At 43.8% G+C, this 26,401-nt stretch overlaps 1 protein-coding gene across 6 annotated transcripts in view; it reads left to right on the top strand.

Moving 5' to 3' along the window:
• The first annotated feature begins 378 nt into the window (after positions 1-378).
• Positions 379-26,401, top strand: part of cep85l (centrosomal protein 85L) — a 71,971-nt gene continuing 45,948 nt past the window's right edge. Inside the window, exons 1-3 of one of the 6 annotated variants that reach the window (XM_082976855.1) lie at positions 379-482; positions 13,378-13,536; positions 15,944-16,000. In XM_082976855.1, the coding sequence (XP_082832981.1) occupies positions 467-482; positions 13,378-13,536; positions 15,944-16,000 (232 nt within the window). In that variant the 5' untranslated portion in view covers positions 379-466. Of the gene's footprint in view, positions 483-8,897; positions 9,293-13,377; positions 13,537-13,612; positions 15,169-15,943; positions 16,001-26,401 lie in introns of those variants that run through there. The other 5 variants (XM_014205134.3, XM_082976854.1, XM_082976857.1 and 2 more) reach the window with 5 other exon arrangements.

Below are 26,401 nucleotides of genomic sequence, written 5' to 3' on the forward strand. Positions count from 1 at the left end.
AAGTAACCTAAATCCATGGTTTTAGAAGTGCACTTAAACATCCCAGTCAGCCAGTCTAATGGTGAACATAGAGGCAGATTTACTAGCTGTCTGGAAGGAAACGGGCTTCAACTGTTCTGCAATAAAGCTGGTACCTTGATTATGTTTCCCTCCGCATTGATGCTTCACCGTCAAAAGATTGTATGAAATGGTTTTGTCTGTATAGCATGTGTAGAAAGGTTAAATATTTTTTTACTTCTTTGATCTTATGAATTGTTCCTGAAAACTAGGCCAAAATCACAAAGTGGCGTACGGGTCATAAACCTTTCTCATTGCACAGCTTGTATTCAAAATGTCACTTTTTTTTGTTGCTGTGTTTTGTGAAGGTGGTTGGCTAATCAAGTTCCTGAGTTGAGTTTCATGTCAACGTATTCTGAACCCTTTACCACTTCCTCACTCTGCTTCTGCATTGCGTGCCGAAGTGCTCATGAAGAAGAATTTGTGTAAGTAGATTTTCTAAAACTTTAATAGATGTATTACCCGTACTCTTTTCTCATATTTGTTAATGCTGGTGTACACTTACTCACAAAGCAAGCTCCTCGAAAGAAATACATAGAAATATGGTTATGCTATTTAAAACAGATGGGAATATGTAAAGAGGACACTTGTCTTCTATTAGGATATAACCAAGATTAAGGCTACTTTTAACAGAATTTGACTTTGCATTTTTGTGTCTGGCATTCCATTCTACAGCCCATGTTGATGTTGTTGATTTATTCTCAAGTTCTGTTAACACCATACCACCATCCGTTGTACTATTCAGAGAAACTATTTCGGGCAGAAATGTGTAAAAGTTGTGGTATGAAACCAGCTAATGTTCCATAAACATGTAGTGGTCATGCTAGTGTACTGGTATGTTAGTGTAACACATGGTCTGGCCAGGGTTTTCTGTTGACATGTGTCAGTGCTGTGTGCTAGGACAGTGGGCTCAGTGTGCAGGTTGGCTGTAGTAGTGTGTCCAGGCCCAGTCATTGGTTTCCTGGCTGAGAGACAGGAAGTGGGGGCGGGGAGCAGTCTGCAGTGAGCTGATAACATGCACAAAAACACTGATTCTGACACCGCTCCGTTTGCCCAAAGTCCCTCTTGATATATATTTCAACAATGATCTGGAAATTGTACATGTAAATCCACCTCATCTGAGGCGGTGGAGGGAAAAACAACAGCAAAAGAGCAGGTCACTGCTGTCGTCAGTGGAACACTGAGATATTCAGAGTCCTCTGAGAGGAAATGTTGTGTTTGTGTGTTGGGTAGCGACTGTTCATTACTCTCTAATAAGGGCTGAGTGCCAGACTTCTGCTTTGATACCAAAACGTGTATTCTTTGCTTTGGAGGATTAGGCTTTCTTTAAACAATATTGTAGTAATGCATTCCATTATTAGATTGTTGTATTGGAATTCTCCCTGACTTAGACACAATCCAGATGTGGTTTTGTAATAGGTCTAGTTACAAGCCACTTCTTATTGTAGGGTGACCAGACTCCCCCCATCCCCCATTTCTGGGGACAGTCCATGGTTTTGGTGGCCTGACCCCGGCTAGAGCTGTCCCCAAAAATGTCCCCGACGGGTAATCAATTTCTGTGTTATAATTAATACAAGTATTTAAAAGGACTATTGCAAACATTTTAATTTCCAAAATCTGGTCACCTTAGCTTATTGAATGTTTCCTCGAGGTCTTTTTGCTGCTCATAAAAGGTGCATCTGAAAATAACCAAAGTCGCAAGTTCAATCACACATAAATGTGCACTGTTAACAGCCCAAGGATTGTTTGGTAAATGTGAAGTGTTCTTTGTTCTGTGTTGAAGTGTAGTCTACTGTTCAGACTCAGAATGGGAGGGAGTGGGCCGTGCTGTTTGGCTGAAAGAGCTACTGTTGTCGTGGGGACGGTTTGTGGTGTCCTGCAGTGCCAGGGTTCCATCCAGAACAACATGTCTACTCTGTGTCTAGAAATGCATGCACAACTTAGCTCCTCTAATACACAGGTGTTCTTGTTCAGGTCTGACCCAAACAGTTACCAAACTCATCAGAGGCCGTGGTTCTCATCACTGTACTATCTGACAGTAGAATACTTATTAGAAGTAGTGATTGACAAATCGAATCCTACACTCTTAATTAAAAAAAGGGTTCCAAAAGCATTGTTTGGCTGTTCCCATTGGAGAACCCTTTTTGGTTCCATGTAGAACCCTCTGTGAAAATAGTTATACATGGAACCCAAAAGGGTTCTACCTGGAACCAAAAGGGTTCTACCTAGAACCAACAAGGGTTCTCCAAAGTGTTATCCTATGGGAACAGAGAATTAGAGTGTAGGTACAGTGCTTTCAGAAATTATTCACACCCCTTGACTTTTTCCACATTTTATTGTGTTACGGACTGAATTTAAAGTGGATTAAATACATATTTTTGTCACTGGCATACACACAATACCACAAAATGTCAATTTCTTTGAGAAAATAATTACAAATGTAAAGCTAAAATGTCTTGAGTCAATAAGTATTCAAACCTTTTCTTATGGCAAGCCTAAATAAGCCTAAAACAATGTGTTTAACAAGTCACATAATAAGTTGCATGGATAGTTTTAAGTTGCAATAATAGTGTTTAACGTGATTGTTAAATGAGTGAAAAGAAGGAAGCCTATATAATAAAAGTATTCCAAAACATGCATCCTGTTTTTAACAAGGCACTAAAGTAATACCGCAAAAAATGTTGCAAAGTAATTCACTTTCTGTCATGAATACAAAGTGTTGTGTTTGGGGCAAATCCAATACAACACATTATTGAGTACCACTCTCCGTATTTTCAAGCATAGTGGTGGCTGCATCATGTTATGGGTATGCTTGTAATCGTTAAGGACTGGGGAGTTTTTCAGGATAAAAAAGAAACGGAATGGAGCTAAGCACAGTCAAAATCCTAGAGGAGAACCTGGTTCAGCCTGCTTTCCACCAGACACTGGGAGATGAATTCACCTTTCAGCAGGATAATAACCTTAGACACAAAACAAAATATACACAGGAGTTGCTTACCAAGAAGACAGTGCATGTTCCTCAGTTACAGTTTTGAAAATATATGGCAAGACCTGACAATGGTTGTCTAGCAATTATCAACAACCAATTTCACAAAGCTTTCAGAATTTTGAAAAGAATAATGGGCAAATGTTGCAAAATCCAGGGGTGGAAATCTCTTAGAGACTTACCCAGAAAGACTCACAACTTTAATCGCTGCCAAAGGTGATTCTACAAAGTATTGACTCAGGGGTGTGAATACTTACAGTAATGGTCAAAGGTTTGGAGACACCTATTCATTCAAGGATTTTTCTTTATTTTTAGTATTTTCTACATTGTAGAATAATAGTGAAGACATCAAAATGATGAAATAACAAATATGGAGCTTTGTAGTGATCAAAAAAGTGTTAAACAAATCAAAATATATTTTATATTTTAGATTCTTCAAAGTAGCCACCCTTTGCCTTGATGACAGCTTTGCACACTCTTGGCATTCTCTCAACCAGCTTCACCTGGAATGCTTTTCCAACAGTCTTGAAGGAGTTCCCACATATGCTAAGCACTTGTTGGCTGCTTTTCCTTCACTCTGCGGTCCAACTCATCCCAAACCATCTCAATTGGGTTGAGGTCGGGTGATTGTGGAGGCCAGGTCATCTGATGCAGCACTCCATCACTCTCCTTCTTGGTCAAATAGCCCTTACACAGCCTGGAGGTTTGTTGGGTCATTGTCCTGTTGAAAAGCAAATGATAGTCCCACTAAGCGCAAACCAGATGGGATTTCACTGCAGAATGCTGTGGTAGCCATATTGGTTAAGGGTGCCTTGAATTCTTAATAAATTACAGACAGTGTCACCAGCAAAGTAGCTCCTCCTCCATGCTTCACGGTGGGAACCACACATGTGGAGATCATCCGTTCACTTACAAAGACACGGCGGATGGAACTTAAAATCTCAAATTTGGACTCATCAGACCAAAGAACAGATTTCCACCAGTCTTGGCCCTAGCAAGTCTCTTCTTATTATTGGTGTCCTTTAGTAGTAATTTCTTTGCAGCTATTTGACCATGAAGGCCTGATTCACACAGTCTCCTCTGAACAGTTGATGTTGAGATGTCTGTTACTTGAACTCTGTGAAGCATTTATTTGGGCTGCAATTTCTGAGGCTGGTAACTCTAATAAACGTATCCTCTGAAGCAGAGGTGACTCTGGATCTTCCTTTCCTGTGGTGGTCCTCCTAAGAGCCAGTTTCATCATAGCACTTGGTTTTTGCGACTCCACTTGAATAAACATTCTTGATATTTTCCAGGTTGACTGACATTCATGTCTTAAAGTAATGATGGACTGTTGTTTCTCTTTGCTTATTTGAGCTGTTCTTGCCATAATATGGACTTGGTCTTTTAACAAATAGGGCTTTCTTCTGTATTCCACCCCTGCCTTGTCACAACACAACTGATTGGCTCAAACGCATTAAGAAGGAAAGAAATTCCACAAATTAACTTTTAACAAGGCACACCTGTTAATTGAAATGCATTTCTCATACCTCATGAAGCTGGTTGAGAGAATGCCAAGAGTGTGCAAAACTGTCATCAAGGCCAAGGGTGGGTACTTTAAAGAATCTCAAATATAAAATATATTTTGATATGTTTAACACTTTTTTTGTATACTACATGATTCCATATGTGTTATTTCATAGTTTTGAGGTCTTCACTATTATTCTACAATGTAGAAAATAGTAAAAATAAAGAAAAACCCTTGAATGAGTAGGTGTCCGAAATTTTAACTTGCACTGTATAGTTCTGTATTTAATTTTCAATAAATTTGCAAACATTTCTTAAAAACATGTTTTCACATGTCATTATGGGGTATTGTTTGTAGATGGATGAGAAGAATATATAAATTCAGCAAACAAAAAAAAGCCATTTTTTAGGACCCTGTCTTTCAAAGATCATTCGTAAAAATCCAAATAACTTCACAGATCTTTCCCATGCTTGTTCAATGAACCATAAACAATTAATGAACAGTCACCTGTGGGACGGTCGTTAAGACACTAACTGCTTACAGACGGTAGGCAATTAAGGTCACAGTTATGAAAACTTAGGACACTAAAGAGGCCTTTCTACTGACTCTGAAAAACACCAAAAGAAAGACGCCCAGGGTCCCTGCTCATCTACGTGAACGTGCCTTAGGCATTCTGCAAGGAGGCATGAGGACTGCAGATGTGGCCAGGGCAATAAATTGCAATGTCCGTACTGTGAGACGCCTAAGACAGCGCTACAGGGAGACAGGATGGACAGCTGATCGTCCTCGCAGTGGCAGAGCACGTGTAACAACACCTGCACAGGATTGGTACATCTGAACACCACACCTGCGGGATGGCAACAACAACTGCCGAAATTACACCAGGAACGCACAATCCCTGCGAGTCGCAGTTTTGTCTCACCAGGGGTGCTGGTTGGATTCGCGTTTATCGTCGAAGGAATGAGCGTTACACCGAGGCCTGTACTCTGGAGCGGGATCGATTTGGAGGTGGGGGTCCGTCATGGTCTGGGGCGGTATGTCACAGCATCATCGGGCTGAGCTTGTTGTCATTGCAGGCAATCTCAACGCTGAGCATTACAGGGAAGACATCCTCCTCCCTCATGTGGTACCCTTCCTGCAGACTCATCCTGACATGACCCTCCAGCATGACAATGCCACCAGCCATACTGCTCATTCTGTGCATGATTTCCTGCAAGACAGGAATGTCAGTGTTCTGCCATGGCCAGCGAAGAGCCCGGATCTCAATCCCATTGAGCACATCTGGGACCTGTTGGATCGGAGGGTGAGGGCTAGGGCCATTCCCCCCAGAAATGTCCGGGAACTAGCAGGCGCCTTGGTGGAAGAGAGGAGTAACATCTCCCAGTAAGAACTGGCAAATCTGGTGCAGTCTATGAGGAGGAGATGCACTGCAATACTTAATGCAGCTGGTGGCCACACCAGATACGGACTGTTACTTTTGATTTTGACCCCCCTTTGTTCAGGGACACATTATTCAATTTCTGATAGTCACATGTCTGTGGAACTTGTTCAGTTTATGTCTCAGTTGTTAAATCTTGTTATGTTCATACGAATATTTACACATGTTAAGTTTGCTGAAAATAAACACAGTTGACAGTGAGTTTATTTGCTGAGTTTATTTAATCAATTTTGAATTCAGGCTGTAACGCAACAAAATGTTGAATAAGGGGTTAGGACGGATCATAATAATGGCTGGAATAGAGTGAATGCAATGGTATCAAACACATGGAAACCATGGAAAGCATGTGTTTGATATATTTGAATCAGTCCACTCATTCTGCTCCTGCCATTACCATGAGCCCGTCCTCCCCAATTAAGATGCCACCAACCTCCTGTGGTCAAGAGGTATGAATACTTTCTGAAGGCACTGTACATTGTGACCCGCTTTTTGAGTGCTGCCAAAGTACTATCTTGTCAATTAGTTGACTGTGAACGGGAGAGTGTTCTCAATAACTCATGTTGATGATGGAAATGGATGATTATGTAATACGCTGTAGTGATGCATGTCATGTTCAGACCTGTTGGGAGATTCAGTTTTGTGTTTCTTTCTTGTTTATAACAGTTTGCCATCTGGAAGTTCTTGTACCTGTAAATACTGTGGTCTGTTTTCATACTTCCCATTTCCTTATATCATTATAATGAATTTAGACCGAATTTCCATTGTTGATATTGATGTATGATTTGATGCTTGACCCTTAATGTTTTTGCTATTAGGTCAGAGCCGAATTTGCCAACACTCTAAACCATGGGGGATGAAATTCATTAACAAAACACTCTCTTTGCCTTACTTCATGAACATTGTTACACTGACATCATACTTGCCATATATTTTATGCATTAACTTGATCAAAAGCGGGCAGAAGGAGTGTGCCACCATCATGTGCTCTCATTTTGTGTTGATAAGTCTTCAATTACATGACACAAAAAACACATTTAGTGATTAAGAACACACACTTTCCCATGTGTCTCATGTCTTTTGGCAGCTCTGTTTAGCTCATCTATTGAGATAATTGCATTTGTATGCAGACACAGAAAGAATGTCATTTATTTAATTGAGACAGTATGGGTAATTGAACCGGGACAATACTGTACACAAATAATTATGCATCGGGGCTGTTCCCCTCGGCCTGAAACGGTCTCATGCTGAATGACTGCAGACAGTTCATGTCATTGTAGCGTTGGAACTGATTTGGATCGGTCCTCTGGTGTCATAGCTGACCAATTTTACAGTCTGGTAGTGATGCAAAACTGCAGCTCACATTGAAATGTTACATATGTTTTGTCTGTGATATTTCAGATTTTTTTGTCATCCTTGGGTTCCTTCCAAATATTCTTCACTTGGTTAAAACCTGTTGATGGCCAGGGAATGATCTCTGTCATATTGTGATCTGTGTAATGAACAATGATTCGTCACAATTTGTCAATTTGTTGGCACCATGGTAGGTTGCTAAGGAAGCTCCTCTGTTCAAACTTAAAGGGAAGTATCTATATGAACTTAGGAGGATGAGTTTTGGAATTGTGTTTGCTGAAATGTTTCTTATTGACACATTATTATGGTAGTCTGTTTTTCCCAAGGAAATATTGTGTAGAAAAAAAACATTCTCATGATAACATGTTTGGTATGGGTTTAGGTTAAAGCTGCAATATGTAACTTTTTGGGCTACCAACCAAATTCACATAGAAATGTGACTTTTAGATCTGTAATTCTCATTGAAAGTAAGTCTAAGAAGCGGTAGTTTTTTTTTCCACAATAGAGGAACAAAGCTGGACAGTGAAGCACATAACTAAGTGATGGGGAATAAATAGCGCAAAGCAGAAGTGAGAGGACTAGTTCTAAAGGGACATTTAGTGCCTGCAAAAAACAAACGCAGTGTGTTCAGTTTTCAGTTCAAGTGCTTATCGGAACGTCCCAAAGTGCCCTTCATCATTTCAGGATGAGAGTAGAAAATTGTCATTAATAGGAATGTGACCATTTAGGAATGTGTAGTAGGCAGGCTTATATGAGACTTATATGAGGCTCCCGCAGCGGTCTAAGGCACTGCATCTCAGTGCTGTATCAGAACAGGCTGTGATTGGGCAGCGCACAATTGGCCCAGCCTCGTCCGGGTTTGGCCGGTGTCGGCCGTCATTGTAAATAAGAATTTGTTCTTAACTTACTTGCCTAGTTAAATAAATGTAAAAAAAAATTAAGAACGTCACTAACTGGTCCCACTGGTTTCCCCACTAGGCAACTCAATTGCTCCTCTTCCTGTCTTGACTGACTGCTGTGTTGTTGTCTAGCAGCTTTGACCAGGTGTCTTCCACAACGTCTGTGAGAAGTTGCCAGCTGATATGACCTTACGACCAGCTGACATGACCTTAGCTGATCATTTTCATTTCGGGCAACCTTGCTTTGTTTACCTATTATTAATGGAAGTGCAGTCTTGGGGTAGAAAGTTGGTGTTATTATGTATTAATTCATTACGTGACACTAATACGTATATTTTCCCTTAGAAATATTAATTTGTTTAATTGCCGTTCAGCACGGCCTCACCTGGATAAAAAAATATATATATAATTAAAGTGACAGCGCGCCAGAAACGTCACAATTTACTCATGATGCGCTGCGCACCTGTACAATCGACTCTCCGTCAAGACTGCAGACAGTGGGGCTTTGCCTTAGACTGCATACTGCAGCTCAAAACCAAAATCCCAAAAGCCACACACAGGGAAACGATTATCAGTATTTTAGAATACTGTGTGATGCCCGGGTTGGCTATGCTTAGAGTCGCCAAGGAACACTCAACCCTTGTGGAGCTGCAGTGGCCTTGGCACTGAGTAGAGGGGGAGGAGACTGAGCCTTTCGGGGAGAGGAGCTGTAGCACGCACTCAGTGAGATCACATCCTTACATGCATTGCTCTTGCCAGCGAGTCGACAGTAGTTCTTCAGTCAACCTTACCCAAGATTTCAGATTTATGGAGCTCGTTTTGGACAGAAGACGTGTTATAATAGGAAGCCGTTTCGTTTCAGTTTTAATGACTGTCCTTTCCCGCAATGTAATCATGACAACCTCTTGAGGAATCTTCCATCTTTTGTGAGATCACGTTTTGCTTTTTTTCTTGTGGGATCTATTCTCGGAGTTCCACTGCGATCAGGCGCATAAAACCAGTCACAATGTGGGGCAGAAACGAATTCGAGGATGGGTTTGATACCTTTAAAACGGGTAAGATCTTTATTATTTCTATTTTATTCAAGAATAACATCACTGTGTTGATATTTCTATGGCAATACTGTCTGAACAGACGAGAGGCTTGAACAGGCTCGTATAACGGTGAACTCTCACTCGATTCTAGCTAGCTGATGCTAAGCTAATACAGAAGGGTTTCTGCTAGCGTGCTAACTGCTAACGTTTGCTCTCCCGGAGCATCTGGTGCTTCTTGATAATGATGAAACATCGTTGATGATGAGACATTGTAACAGAAATGCTTGAATAGATGACTATCAATTGCTCATGACAAAATAATGCAGGTTGCAGAGAGCGGATTTTTTTTTTTCATCATCGGGGGCATTTAGCTAACTGCTCGCCCTTATAGCTTACGATTTATGTTTCTGTAATCAACATTCGAGAGATGTCTACCCAAGCTACATTGTAACATTGTGATGTAGTTAGCTGCATTGTGTCGCTACAATTATATTATGACGGACTTACCCCCGCGCGTCCTTTGTCTTCCTGTCCAGTGAGTCAGTGACAACTAGCCCTGTCAATTACTGTGGCTATGGCCAGATTGATAGTTAACTATCAATCTAGCTAGCCTACTAGCTAGATCATCTAAAGGGGCCAACAGATATAGTACCAGCCCTACAAATAGATCATCACGTTTTGATTTAGCCTACAATGAACAACAAACTTGATATTGTAATGAAACAGCAAGCAGGGAGCAGGTCTCGAACCCTCGACCTTCAAGCCCCAAGTCCGGCGCGCTATCGACTGTGCCGCAAAAGCATGCTCGAGCGGCAGAGTCGATTTCCACGCTTATAAACCCAGGGTCGTTACAATATGTTCCCTAAGCATGATGTTCTTCAGCGCACAGCAAACTGCTGAATCAGATGAGCATAGCCACTGCAGTGTCATAATGGGGCTTGGCGGGTCCCCCGTGCTTTTGTGATCTAAATAATCTATCTATTTTTGCATAACCCAGGGACTACATTCTAAATGGCCTAGGCACACTCCTCCGTAAAACAGATGAGGAATTTGCACTATCAACTTGTTCTCCATAGTGTTACAATATGTTGGCTATAAAAGGCATACAAATTATATCGTTATTTTATGGTCCTCTTTATTTAAGGATTCCTAGTTTATATGAGTGGTTTCACCAGGCTCAGTTTCAGGACAGGTATATTGAGAATGTAGGCAATTGTGGAATGGCTAATATATCTGGGCAGTGATTAGAGAGAGTGGACCACTGGAATCCAACAGCTCAATCACCTCAATCTGAGCCATGTTCACTTTCACTGTAGGTTCACCCTCACCAAGTGTTACATCCACAGGGAGATTCCAGCTTTCAGAATTATGCTAGAAATCACAGGTATTTGTGATGTGCCACATAAGCAGGCAAGCAGGCTGGGAGCAGGAGTGGAGTGGAGTGGAGGCCTTGGGCATGATGATGTAAGGGGCTGTCTGGACAGAGCCCTTCGAGATTTAAGACACGTCAGAAACGGGAGAGTGATCGTGTTGCAGGTCTAGTTCAACCTCTCTGCTGCTGATGCCTATCATAATTGATGTGCTGATTCCTGGTAGAGAGAGAGAGAGAGAGATTCAAGGAAAGGGTGTAAAGAGAAATAGGATTCTGGTATGTGGTCACTGTAGATTGGATAATTATCCATGCCTCTTACACAACTATGTAATATTCTTATTCTTGTGTAATAACCCCCCCAAAAAACTACGCAATTGGCCAACTATAGGCTACAATAAGTAACAATGTTCTTACTAAAGTAAAATAGTGTTACTACATAGGTATGAGAGCAATTTGATATAACGTCTTATCTATAAGGAAAAGTATTCTGCCACCTACACTGCATTGTAACAGGAGTGCCTTTGTGATGGTCACAGCAGGGCAGGAGGACAGTCACCTCTCCAGGTGGAGCTGCACCCCCAGCCTCCTGCCTTATGGCACAAAATAGGACAGTCTTAATGACTTCTGTCTAAACGGATTACACACTCAGAATAGTTTGCAGACAAAGAGGACATACAGCCCCTGCAGTGTGTAGAGACAGACATGGACTATTGGGATGCACTACGGTGTGTTTGGGACTCACCTGAACCTCACTATGTCTAACCTGACCTCAGTCATTACCCATACACACATAACTGTTACTCAATGTGATAAGGACAAGTGCCTGAATGCATCCCTAGGAATCTGAAACCCGAAAATCCCTCCTGTCATCTGAAATTACTCAGGAAATATTTCAGTGTATCCTCTGCTTTCATTTCCATGTGCCTGGGAGAGAGGGTTTGTTTCCGCTAGAGGGGACTGTGTTTTTATAATGGGCGACTGACTGGTTTGCTCAGTTATGGATTGGTGTAGTTTAGCAGTGAACTAGGGCCTAGCATACTGTCTAACAACTGAATATCACAGGAGGCAAAAGTTGTTTTGTGACTCAGTAAATCAAGGGAAACAATTGGATTAGAGGTCTGAGCAGACAGAAAATCAGTACCATGGGCACTTCTGGTCTGGCTTCCGTGTCACATGTGTTAGCTCAGTCAGCGCAAGGAGTATAAAGTCCTCTGCCTTTTTTCTTAGTTATTGTCTCAAAAATAGGTTTACTTATCTACGATCCCTTGTTTTTGTTTGATACTGAACAGTCCTATCTGTTTTTCATCTGAAGCTTCCCCTGAAATGTTGGGGGGAAAATCCAGTATTGGGATTGGAACATCATTTGGTTTAAATCTAGTCCGAAGGCCAGGAGATGGCGATATTGAGTCGTTTCATCTTACCGTCCAAAGGTACTGTATGCAGCCGGCTATACCCTCGTATACCCTCGTATAGCCGGCTGCGTATCTGTGGACAGGGTCGTACATAAAACATTCTCCATTCAGGCTGCAAAGGCGTCAATTTCCTCCTTAACTCGATTTAATGGTGAGAAGGTGGGAAAAAATGGGAAAATATGCATACTTTCTTTATAAACACCATTTTCCACTACCGTGCTTGAGCCGGCTGCATACAATGCCTTCGTACGGTAAGATGAAGAGACATCTGCCGTCCTTTGGGCTAGTTTAAATCTAAGCTGTGTAGTCTTTTTTGACCTGAGCGTATAGGCCACATCCCTGCTTGGTAGATTTCAGTGACACTGTGTCATGTTGTACTACTGGGTTTATCTCCCCTCGGGAACTGAGTGTTTCCTAGTCAATATGTGCACTACCACTGTATCAGTCAACTGTCAACACTACCCCCTCAGTGCTACTATCTCTATATTATCCCGAGTGGCGCAGGGGTCTAAGGCAATGCATCTCAGTGCTAGAGGCGTGACTACAGACCCTGGTTCAATTCCCGGCTGTATCACAACTGGCCACGATTGGGAGTCCCATAGGGCGGCGCACAATTGGCCCACCGTTGTTAGGGTTTGGCCAGGGTAGGCAGTCATTGTAAATAAGAATTTGTTCTTAACTGACTTGTCTAGTTAAATAAAGGTATTTTACATTTACATTTACGTCATTTAGCAGACGCTCTTATCCAGAGCGACTTACAAATTGGTGCATTCACCTTATGATATCCAATATATATAAAATATCTGACTGTATAACACAATCACATTGACTGTAATTGAGAGAAAGGTAGATCTAGTTTAGTTATAGCATACAACCAGACTTCAGGGATTGTTGAGTCTGTTTTTTGCCAACTAGTTGTGTGTTTACTAGGGGGGAAGGGGGTGTAGAGCAACAGAAATGTAGTCAGTCCGTCTCCAACCAAAACATATGCCAGTTGAGCTAAGCTAGCAGCTGCTATTAGGGTCTCTAGCTGTGCAGATTCTGTTTGCTGACTTTAATAATGATCAAACAATCCCAATCCTCTTATCGGTTAGAGATAAGGTAACCCACAAAGACAGCATTTATTGGCTTCATGTTAGAGTTAGGCCCAGCTGTTGGGCTACCATGGGTGGTAGGCTAATTCATTGAATCTATTATGAAAACACAGTTAAAGATGAAGTTGGTTTGACCTTTGTTGGGACTGAAGCAGACTAGTACAGTGTAGTAAACAGTGAGTGTTTCTAACAAACGTTTCTTCCCTGACCGGGGGTATGTTTTTTTAGGTTCCAACACCAGCCCTCCTGGATGGGTCCCGGGGTGTGAGTCGTCATGGCAGGGTACCTCCTCTGCCCCCGGTACCAGTAACCGTGGGAGACGCCACAGCGGTGCCTCTGACAGCGGTGACACAGGCATCGGCACATCCTGCTCCGACAGTGTGGAAGGTATGGACTCTCATCATACGTAGGAGGTCCACTCCTCCATAACAGTAACAATACTTCACAATAAGAGCATTATTAGCAACAGAAGAGGGAGAATCTCTCTTGTATGACCCATTTTAAGCTTCACTGCATCTTCTAGCTAAGAGTCTGCTGTTATAAAAATGACTAGTTCTGAAGCTACGGACTCCAGTCCAACTCTTTCCACACTGTTGTTCCGGATAAGGGTGTTTCACTTTCTAAAGGAAAGTAACGATGACACAAATGGAAACTAAAGTAATGTCCTTTTGGCGGTGGTGTGGCTTAACTGGCTGGATCACTGGAAGGAATTAAATTGAGATTTAGTGGAGACTCCAAATCCACTCTATTTTTGTGGTTCGGGACTCACTTCTTGCATATCCCTGTTTCTCTCCTGGTTTCTAGCTACATTGGAAAATATGTTTTCTTTCCAATCGTCAAGACTACAACTCTTACATTTGGATTGAGTAGGCCCTACTCCCTGCCCTACTGCGTACTACTCCTACCAGCCCAACATGAACATACAAGAAGTCTGTGGCAAACTTTTGCTTATCAACAAGTCCACTCTAGGACTAGGCCTACTAGTTTCTAGTAGCCAAACTTTAAAGCTGCTCACTTTATCTCCTGATGGGCGGTATGCCTGCCTTGTGTGGTGTTGTGGCTTTGCCAGATTAGAGAATGTTGTCGGCAGCCCTCTGGCTGTACTGCAGGCGTAGCCTCCACAGGTCCAGATGTCAGGACCCAGCCCAGCCCCCTCTACCCTCTACCTTCCCTGGGGAGCTGTGTCTGGGACTGGGGCTCTCTGGACTGGCCACCCATCTCCCACAACCACGATAACCACTTACAGCTGGCCAGCCACAGTCTGCCTCAGGGCTACCCAAACAAAGACTCTACATTCAGGTCATCGAGACATTTTGTGGGCAGTGCTGCGGAGATCTGCTCAAGGCCTTGCTTTGTTAGGATCATTTAAACAAACGGACCAGAATCATTTAGCATTTCGTTAGGACTTGCAGAATGTTTTCAGATGTATTTTGGAGCGTGTCACTGCCTTGTGAGAGATGAATAGGAGAGTGACTCTCCCAATAGCAGAGCCTTCAATTTAGAGAACTCTGTGTACCAGTAGCCCCCCTAGCAACTTGAATGTACACAGACAGCACACATCCGAATGAAGTGTTGTTACCTTGGGAACCCTTCTAGTTAATTATGACACAAGCAGTCAACAGTTCCTAATTGGTACCCTTGGCGATGATGGAATATAGAACTGCGCCAACGTTCTGTTTGTCCTCACCTGCGGAAACAACAGGCTGGAGTTTCATTGTTCTGGCCTACATTTCAGCACTCAGCAGTCGGCACCCTGCCCTCCCTCGTCCACCCTCCCAGCCAGAGGCACTGGGCCGGGCTAGGGCACGTTGTCTGTCACCCCCTGGAGCCTGGCTGGATCTAGAGCTGTTCTGAGGCACCAGCCTGCCTGTCTGTGTGCGTGTGCTGTGGGGAACTAACTAATACCGGTTGATGAGCACAGGGCCTGGCAGACTCCCATTGATCGCAGCATCTCTGCTTTTAATTGAGCTACTTACCTTCAGTGCAGCGTATCAGGCACTGCGTCGGTCCAGAAACAAGGTCAGACTCAGTTCTCCTCACTTTTTCCATCTCTGCTGCTACTATTTCATTCTTCCAGGCTGGCTGGTGTGTTAGGAGAACACAAGATAACATCGACTTGCCTTTCACTAACCCAGGATGACCTGTACAGGCTCTGCCTGTTTTAAACCACAAATAGTGAATTGTTTCCTTTGTATATTTTAGTCACCCCCCCCTAACTGAATGCCATAACCACTGGAGATGTGAATGGATACAGGCCGAGAGGGAGAGCTGGACTCTGAAGTAGGGCAGCTCTGCCATGACAATGGCTGTAATGTCTGAGTGGATGGATCAGGAGCTCTTCTATAACTGTCGCGTTAGGAGGACACTACTGTGATCATCCTGTAGCATGGCTATATCTTCCGATACTGTAGCTAGGCTAACATCAGACAAACTCAGATGGCTAATCCACTGGACCCTGTAATTAAATGGAACAAAGGTTTAGTGATTAAGGGATGATTGAATTCTCAGTTATTCCTATTTGTTTTGTTTGGACATTGGACTCGACATTTTGAGAGACCCCTTTTCGCTATTTAAACCCCTGGTGTGCAGGATCTCCTGCGTTTTATTGTACACGTTTCCACCTCACATCATTGCGTTGACATTTGAGTTTACAGGAAGTCTTCCTCTCTCCTTATAGCAGTGATACAATGAATTCCTCTTGTTCTAATCTCCATGTATAGCTGGGGTTTCAAGGGTGGTATTTATGCAGCACTGGTGTTTTTACTCCAAACCCTTGGTTTTTTTTCCTGTGCAGACTGTAATCCACATGAAGGGAGGATTCTATTCCTGGAGCCACTGCATCAATTCTACAGTTGGTTTATCTTCTTTTTACCCTCCATTTTGCTCCTCGTATATGGGGACAATCTGGTTTTACACAAATGTTATCCAAGCGTACTGACAGTATACCCTTTCAGTACCCCCTATCGAGAGATTGCTATCTGCTGTACTCCTCAGCCCACTCTCTCTTTCCGTCTCTCTGTCTGATGTTTACCGGGCCAAACGGCTCTATTTCAATCCCCCTTACATATCCTTAAACAACATCTTCATTGCAGAGGACGCTTATGTAACACGCTTGCTTTCTTGTGTGTGTTTCAATTGTGTGCCTTTGATAGCTATTCTCCTCACGTGAGTTTCATAATTATTCCAGTTCATTCCGGTTCATTAGGAGGTAGGATACAGTGGATGGGCTTGGCTTAGCCTGGGGACATGGGTGCATCCAGGTCACTGCCTTTTCCCTGGTTTCTGTGTGTGCAGACATCGATGCCAAAGACCAATGGCTGTGCAGACACCGATGCCAAAGACCAATGGCTGTGCAGACACCAATGCCAAAGACCAATGGCTGTGCAGACACCAATGCCAAAGACCAATGGCAGTGCAGACACCAATGCCAAAGACCAATGGCAGTGCAGACACCAATGCCAAAGACCAATGGCAGTGCAGACACCAATGCCAAAGACCAATGGGTGTTGTAGCCATACCAGAGGCTCAGTCCAGGCTCAGAATTCCAGACATAATATTGATGTAAATATAGGTCATCCATCCCAGCCAGAGCTCTAGACTGTCTATGGCAGCCTGCACAGAGCCATCTGATTTGGTGAAGTCAGCTGTAGGCTAGTTCTGTTTCAGGGTTGCACATACATGTGCTTACCTGAGCACTGAAAAGTTCAGAGTATATTCTCGGGGTGTTGTAGACTTCTAGTGTTAGAACTACAGGTTTGGATATTTACATCCATGATGAATTGATTTGGCTCCGGCCTCCCAGTCTAAGTGCAGCGATGGAATGTGTTCAGGGGCGGCAGGTAGCCTAGTGGTTAGAGCGTTGGGCTGATAACCGAAAGGTTGCTGAATCAAATCCCTGAGCTGACAAGGTAAAAATGTGTTGTTCTCAGCAAGGCAGTTAACCCACTGTTCCCCCGGGCGCCGAAGACGTGGATGTCGATTATGGCAGCCTGCTGCACCTCTGATTCAGAGGGGTTGGGTTAAATGCAGAAGACACAGTTTCAGTTGAATGCATTCAGTTGTACAACTGACTAGGTATCCCCCTTTCACAGTAGATTTAGATTTTTATTTAGTCACATGCACAGGGTCACACGTAGTTGCAGTGAAGTAGTAGTGGTGGCTATTCAGCATGATACATGTCCATTGGGGTGGGGGCAGGGTAGATGTTTGTTGAGGGGGGGAATGTGTGTCGGATAACCCTTTCTCCAACTCTCTGGGGGACCTGGTTTTCCACAAAATGATCCAACCTGGAAAAATAGGTTGAAGCATTACGGTCCCTTACCGTCCCTCTTCAGTCAAATATAACCTTGAGAGAAAATAGCATTGAGCAAAGAATTTGATACATCCGGCTTTCTGAGTCAACCAACCTGTAACAGACGACACAGTTTCCCAGACCTCTGGAGAGCCAAGGAGCCCTTCTAAAGAATCCCCCCATTTCTAAATTAGCTCTCGGCCGCTGCCGACCTAGAACAAGGCAAAGGAAATTCCTCCAGTTTGGAACCAGGCCGCCCCATGACCCTCCTCTCTAATTATACATGGCCGCGCCAGCAGCAAGCTTCATAATTACTTCAGGGGTGCCTTTGGCTTCACCACAGTGGTTCTGGATAAAACAGGCCCATCAGATGGTTGGCTATAAAGCTTTTTATTGAGAGGTTGTGTTGCAAAGGTGAACATGTTGGTGGTTCATGTAAATTTCCTGTTGAAGACTCTTTCCAATAGCTGATGTAATGTTCTGCCAGGGTTAACTACTCCATGTAAGCTGAACATTTGTATTTGTTTATTTAACCAGTTTAGTTGACAGAGAACAAATTCTCATTACAGCAACAACCTGGGGAATAGTTACAGGGATGAAAGAGCCAATTGGAAGCTGGGCATGATGGTTAGAAAAGTAATTTAGCCAGGACACTGGGGTTAAGACAGCACCCTACACAGGGCAATGTCCCCAATCACTGCCCTGGGGCATTGGGATATTTTTCTTTAGACCAGAGGAAAGAGTGACTCCTACTGGCCCTCCAACACCACTTCCAGCAGCATCTGGTCTTGCATCCAGTAAATGACCAGGACCAACCCTGCTTAGCTTCAGAGGTAAGCCAGCAGTGGGATACAGGGTGGTACACTGCTAGACAACATCTTAATCAAGACCAAGTGAAGGCCCTCCTAATATCAGATCAGTAGTTGTTTGAGGAGTGACATGGACAGTGCAGTAAAATTCCATGCTTGAGTTCCAGCAACCGTCCTTCTCTCGAGGTTACTACAGGCTCTGTGTGTACACCATAAGCATAGAGGCTCTCAGGTTCTTATTTTGGCCCCGTGGAGACATCCAGATCCATGGGGTGCTTTACGTAATGCAGGTCGAGCCCAGGCCGTCACCGGGGTGTTAGGTTAGCAGGGAGATGATGGGCAGTTGGGAGAGGCAACCTGAGCTGAGCACAGTGACATATGGGCCGGGAATAAACACGGAGGTGGCCCAAGACATGCAGGAAGGATGCTTGGCATTCCCCTGAGCGCTCTATTAATACTAAAGAACACCCATGCGTATCGATGAAGGGCAACTCGGCACTCACTCCATCACAAAGGATTTACACTCATCACTCAACCCTGTGTATCAATAGTGGGTGTCAGGTCTCTAGCTCAACATGTCTATGTTCCGTTCTTCATAGTCCCCCACTCTTGCAAGCCCTTGTATGACCAATTCCAGTTGTTTGAAAGGTAAGCCCGGGATAGGCTCACATTTTGGAGGGAATTCGGGAACCATTGTTCCCAGTTAAAAAGGGCCAGCAACTGCTCCCCTCTGTGCTTTTTATGGTGTCTAATGAATTTAGGCAGCTTAACTATACATGTAGATTTGCTGTCTAGAATCCTTGTTTCTAGGAGGCCATTTTGGAATAAGTGTCTAAATCTCCTGTCGATCCGAACCTAATTTCCACCTCCCAGAAGAGACCTAAGTAGAGAGGCTATTCTGAAATGAGATTCGGTGTAGCTTTGCACCATCCCAAGCACGCTCGGCCAGTTGGGGCTCATCTCATTAGCGTTAGACTGTGAGGGGGGTAATTATTTTAGGCTGTGATTGAAGGGAGTGGGGGGTATTGTTTGGGCAAGGCCCCCAGTGCCCTGCCCCGTCACCCCTCTAGTCCCTAACACGACCGCTAGACCAGCTGCTCCGCTCTCATCTCACTAATGATGGGTTAGGACAGGCCACACAAAGACTTGGCAAGGACCATCCTTCACTGAAGTTAGCAAAGTTAGCTATTGTGTACCTGAATATGACATTTCCCGCTGGGTAATATGTCAGATGGGTCTTTAGCCTAGGCTAAGTCTTGAAAATGGAAATATACCCACTTGGCGAGTCCAGTCCAAAATGTCAGCAAAGTTATCAAGATTGTTGTTTTGTGTTCACTGAATGGTTACTGTGATGGGATCCACACATGTAGCCTATTTGGTAAAGGTTAGGCCTAATAGTAGAATTAGGCCTACATGGATCCTACATATTTGCATGAGCCTTTAATCCCTGTCCACTCATGCATAAGCAGATAGGTATTTGTTTGTCCATTATGCTAGTTTTCATATGCTAATCCCTGTCATGGAAATTCTACACAGGGACACTCGAAGTCAATCTTAAATGAATCATTATTTATTATCAGCGTGCTGGAGAGCTTCGAAACAACTCAATGCACCAAGTACACATGTCGATCAGGAGCTCCACCGGGGTAGTCCCGTTAGTTCTCTTATATACAAGTTATATTTGCATGATTTAACTTATTCATAATGAATTAGTCATTAACGTTTGCTTCATTCATGTGACCAACCAATACTGGGTCATGCATGTGACAGACCAATACCTCATGAGGCTTCTTCTCGCTAAGCTGAAACCTTGAAACTAAGATATCTTTCATTCTCAAAACAAGGGTCTCGGCGTACTACCAAATTGCAGACACTGATAGTGAGGATTTGTTCAATCAGTCATAAAAATTGGTTATTAGAAAAGCACAAACATAACATTTTCCATCACATCCTGCTATGAGGTACAGGACAGTATGCTAACGCTATCTGCTAGCCACTGTAGGCGGCATATTTTATATTTTATTTCCCCCTAACCCTACCACCCCTCCCCTAATTGAAGTAAACTAATGGACAACAACACTTAGGCTTCTACTTCCAGCTTATACATACTATAAACATTTTACGGACACAATATATTTTGCAATAGTTATCTTTTGTTTGTTTTTAGTCCTATCCTTCAGCTAGCCTCAACCCCTCCCATCTATCTCTGAAGACCATCCAGTTTGATCCAGTTTGATTTCTATTTGCCATATATTTTTAACTTTGCTGTTTCACAAAAGTTCTGAACCTGTATAGGTTTTACGGACACAGTATATTTTACATGAGTTATCTTGTTGGTTTTAGTCTCACCCTTCAGCTCCATTCAACCCCCCCATCTATCTCTTAACGTAATCTTAACGTATCTCCATTTTTTATTTATATTTGCCATATATTTTTCAACTGTGCTGTGATGTTTCACAAAAGTTCTGAACCTTTCTATTCTCATAGTTTCTACAGATTTTTTTATGAAAGATTTTTGTTGTTGCTGCTAAAAGTATTATTATATTATTGATGGATTGACTATGACTTTTCAAATCACCCAGCAGTGCTATCTGCAGCGTTAGCTCCAGGTAAATGTTGCAATTCTTCAGCCATTCCTGGACCTGCGACCAAAAACCAGCTACATATGGACAGTACCAAAACACATGATCTAATGATTCTGTCTCTTCGCAGCAAAATCTGCAGAGCTGGGATGGTTGTATCCCCCATATATATAACATTCTATTGGTTGCAAGAATTTTGTATAATAATTTTGAATCCAGTGTCGTTTTCCGTATCAGTGCCATGGAATCAGTACATCGAAAATCTCTTCCCAACTATTTTGCAATCTATATGGCACATCTGTCAATGTTTTGGTCCTTAAATGAAACTGCTATACTGTCTTATTTATCACAATTTTCTTTAACCAATTTTGGTCTTTAATGCAGGGCCGAGAGTCAAGTTTCTTACTTTTTCCCCCTTCCACTTGCGTCATCCATTTTTGCGGTAATGCTGCAATTAGTTAGCCAGCATATTAGCTGATCCTGTGACTGTGCGCTAACCTGCTGTAGCTAGCGCAGTTAGCTTTAATAGTGTCATAAATAATAAGCAGTGTTCCTTTGTTCTCCTGGATCTCCCCAGCCTCTTCCTCTCTGAAGCTCCCTCTCGCTCACTGAGCGTCTGACTTAGATACGGATGAATCAGAGCTAGTTAGTTTCTCCACTGGGACCAGGGATCAGTGCTCGTGTGTGTGTGTGTGTGTGTGTGTGTGTGTGTGTGTGTGTGTGTGTGTGTGTGTGTGTGTGTGTGTGTGTGTGTGTGTGTGTGTGTGTGTGAGAGAGTGTGAGAGAGTGTGAGAGTGTGTGTGAGAGTGTGTGTGTCTTATCGTTCTCTGCTATAATGTGAGTCACAGTTGGGCTGAACGCAGCTCCATCTTCCCTCGTCTTCACAGAGATGCTTTTGGCAGTGGTGCCGTTTTTTTTTTATGTACCACATGTGATCGGGTGTTGACTTGGACATCTGCATTCACAAAGAGAATGGTCTCCCTGTTGCTTTTCCTGCTGTTACGGTACCGCTGTGGAGGGAATGAACAAACCTGGTGTTAAGGTAGTTCTGTACAGTTTAGTATAGTTTGTGTCTTTCTTTGTCTTTCAGGCTCAAAGAAAGACACAGTTTGACATTTGAATTTGTAGTCGTATGCTGTAGGCGTCTGTTGGCTCCAATGTCTGCACTGCTGGCATCAACACATATTCTACAACCTAAATATGTGGATGTAGGAAGAGGATGCATAATGAACCTTAAGCAACTAAAACTCAGCTCGAACAATGAAAATTGTGAAGGATAATAAGCTACTGTACTAGCTTGCATGCTAACCTGGATACGCCATTTAGCTAGTCCACAATGCATGTTAGCATTCTGTTAGATTCTGTTATTTACACAGTGCTGTTACCGCATTTCTGTTTCCCATAATCTTTTAATAAAAACCAAATCCTCTTACAGCGATCCTGGACCCTTTCAAGGAGCGTAACCCCAACTTGATTAACACCTCATTTAGTGGATGTTGTAAAGGGCTTCTTTGTGTATAATCTCATGGGATATTAGTTGGATTTATGAAATAAACCGGTGGCCCCCCCAACTGTTCTGAATCTGTTCTTTAGTTTAGGGGGGCTTGACAGGACAGGATTTGTCAGGCGAGGGGTTGGCGTGGCGGTGTGAAGACAGGAAGAGGTCCAGTTCATGTATGGATTAGGCTAGTCATAGACTTGGAGTTGAGCCATGTGTACATATGGGGCCTCCTGCAGCCTTCATCGCTGCCCTTTGTAATTAGTGGGACCCCCCCCCAGAGTTAATCTAGGGGCGATGAAAAGACAGAACCCAGTTTGTCTGACTGTCAGTCGGTGCCTGGTACGCACACTGTCCATAGTTGACGCGCTGATACAGGCTAGCATGGGTAGAGGGGAAATGGAATGAGGTCGACAAGTGAGGGAAGGTATGTGTGTAGGTGCGTGCATTTGTGTGTGTGTGTGTGTTTGTCTGCATTATGAGTCTGGTTTGTTTTCTGCTCTAGTAGTGTGAAGGGGATGACTCTAAATACAACGCACAATAGCTGTCTTCTAGATGTAGGCTTGATAGATATTTCACCAGTTTCTCCCACCTCCTTCAGGGTTCCCAAGGAAACCAAACTTTCTCTTTTCTCTCTCTCTCTCTCTCTGGCAGCCCTTGGCTCGTCTCTGTCAGATTTCCATTTCTCCACTGAATGTGCACTTTAAAAACAGCTCTTCACCTCTTTATTCCCATGATGCATCTCAAGTCAATTTTTCGGTCAATTTTCTTTGATTGCTCTCTCTAACCGAAAACAACGAGTGAATTCCACAGTGACACCGTTGTAATGTTGCTGAGGTAGGCTTCGTCGTTTCTGCGGATACTTTCCCAACATTCAAGAAAAGAGTAGATTCGCCACCCTCGTCGATAAAGAAACCGTCCATGCATTTCTAATAGGATAATCGTCCATCCTGAACTGATCTGAGATTTAAAGCTTTTTGAAGAGTTTTGGAGGCAAATCCTGCCCTGGGAGACTGTAGTGTGTGCAAATCCACTGACGATGATTAGAGATACAACTAGGTTAGAACCTCTCGCGGGATTACGCACATTTCATATTCCTCTTTAAATCCATGTTACATAGATGTACCTGGAGGAGAAGGATAACTGAATGGAGCTGGATGTAACTGAGATGACACACACAGGAAGTGTCCATGCCAGTCTCCATGCCAGCTTAATTATATGGCCCCCTAGCGAGGATCTTGCCTGGAAAGGCAAGTCCTAGGTCTGTTCTCCAGATACACAGCCTGCTTTTCACCCTGTTAAATTACACCACTCCGAGGAGGATGGATGCATGGGAGGAAGAATCTCTCGCAGCAGGACACTCGCAGTGTTCTGTGTCCTCAACGTCTGACCGCAGGAAGACCAAGTTCTTGGGGGGTTTTGTATAGGCATCATCATAACTAGGGTCTTTTTCAGTGACGGCTCGTAGAGAGAGGCACAACGTGTTATTAGACTACATATCCCAGCACCCACCTGGAGGTGAAGTGGTAAAAAAATGGTCACGGTATTTGGTTTGGATTGGTGGTTAGTGGAATGGGCCAAATTATATTACTTAGCTTTCTTTTGCATGGTGGCAAAAGGAACAAGATTCATTTTCAGTCCATGAGATGCAAGCCCTCAACTTGTTTCACTTTCTAAGATTAATGTTCTCCATGTGGCTCTTCAAAGCATTTCAGAAATCCTGAATATTATTTTAATGACTGATAATGGGATTAAAAGCTTTTGCCGGTCTCAGTCTGTGAATGAACGGTTTCTCAGTTTGAAATCAGCTCGAACTGGTGTAACTAAAGACCTCAGGGGGGGAAAAAAATGTCCTTCTGAAAATGAATGGAGGTGCTGAATGAGGTCACTCCACTAATCTCCTCTCTCCTAAAACCCAAAAGGTTGTTATTTTGAGCTTTCTCAAGGTTGTTCATGAACATTCTTCTAACAGCCTTGCTCTGAGATTGTCGGGTTTAGCCTAGCGATGTGTAATTTCTGGTGTCACTATGGCGTCTTCCCTTTGCTGTAGGCTATAACAATAATTGACATCAGATGTTAGCTATTATGGCTTTGATAGGGCTGTTGTGGTAGGTGCACTTTAACACCCAGTGTATGATGGAGGGGCCTTTCGTTCGTCAATCGGCCCCAGCTTCAGTGCCTTTCTGGGGGACGTGAAGTCACGACCCCCCCCCCCCCCCCCCCCCCGTACCTGTCAGTCTGAGAGCCCACAGGGCAGGAGGTGGAGCTGACACACACACACACACACACACACACACACACACACACACACACACACACACACACACCTCTCTCCCTCCTCCCGGCTACCTCCCTCTTCGCCTCTCTTGTCTTCCCATTCTCTGTTCCTACCCTGAGGAACACCCACAGACACAGTAAACAGCAGCACACTCACCTCTCGCTGTCTTTCCTGTCGTAAAAACCCTCCACTTAGCCCTTCTCTCCTTCTCTGCTCCCCTTCCCCCCCCCCATCTTGTCACGTGCCACTTAAAACACAAATGGCCAATCGATCCCTCTCTTCCTGAGTATGTTCATATAGCCTGCAGGCCCCTGGGGCAGGAAGCATTACAGCCCATTATCTCATATCTTACACTCTCTCTCTAAAGCTGAGGTCCATCCCTATCACATACAGATGAACTGAGACACCCTGGACTTAATGAAAGAAACAAGGAGGGATGAGATGAGAGGAAAGCGGCTCTGCTTCATTACAGAGGCATGAGGAGCATGGCAGGAGTTTATTACAGTATGGCTAACAGGGTATTACAGTCCCCACCCAGGCTCTACGGTATACACCAGAAACACTTACCCCTTAGTGTTAAAGGCAGGGCTCTAATTCAAATGTTACTTCAATGAGCTAAGGGAAGGATACAGGAGCTAGGCCGTAGTTAGGCTACAGAGCCATGTGGACTGATACACCAGTGGAATGCACATTGGTGACATGCAACGTGCTGCTGGGGTTGTCTTCCTGGGAGCTGCTGATGGAAGGAAGTGAATAGCTACAGGAAGGAGGAGGGAACTCAGTGGTAGATGGTGTGATCCATGGATCGTCTCTGTGCGTGGAGGAACGACAGGGAACAAACCCAGTGTTTTAGGTGTTGATTGAGAACCGTACAGTTATATGACAGTAATTCCCCCGGTCTCAGTGTAGACTGGCCGCTGACTATCTGCAGACTCATCTGAAGCCACACTCTGTTGCCGTCAGCCAGTGTTACTGGAGAGCTGAGCCCAGTCATATGCCTCCTCTGTCTTTATGAAGTCTGTCTCTCAGCTCTGACAGGCCTGATGGCTCAGCACTTCTCCCCAGACCCAACCAGCTTTCCTGTCCTGTACAGGCTTGTTTTATCTCGTCGGCTACGGACACCGTATAATTGGTGAGGCAAGCCAAGCGTTCTCACTAACACCATGCTGACTGGTGACGCCTTGGTTTCTGCTTCAGGTCGGTTAGGCTGCTGGGGGAGAGAGAGAGAGAGAGAGAGCGAGATAGAGAGGGAGTGTGAGAAAGATAGAGCGAGGGATGGCGAGATAGAGAGAGAGGGAGGTGGTCTATATTCATACATCCAGCTGGCCGGTCTCTCTGACTGTGTCCCTCCTTCAACAGGGCTCCATTAACCCTGATGACTGGGAGATTAAAGAGGGATATATGAACACACACACTGGGCCATAGGACCATCTGTGTCCTCGTGCACACACACACACACACACACACACACACTGGCCTCGGTGGGATTATTGAGCAGCACTGCCTGTGGTCCAGCCATGTAGACACTGTTTTTATGATACTCATCTGGGCACATACTGTGCATACGCAGGAATACTACATACTGGGTGGAATTATACTGCACACAGTTGTTTACGCTCTATCACGGAGGTTTTGGGCTTGAGGACTCTTACATGAATTTTGGATTTGGAGAACTGTTATATAAGACTGCAGCCAAACTGGGCATACACAAAAAAACACACTGCATCAAAGCTGCTGCTCAGCCACTAAAGGTGTTACGCAACCGGATTGGACGCTGCGGCTCCCCACTTGTCG

This window comes from Salmo salar, chromosome 06, assembly GCF_965601325.2.
Source record: "Salmo salar chromosome 06, fSalSal1, whole genome shotgun sequence".
Lineage (NCBI taxonomy): Eukaryota > Metazoa > Chordata > Actinopteri > Salmoniformes > Salmonidae > Salmo > Salmo salar.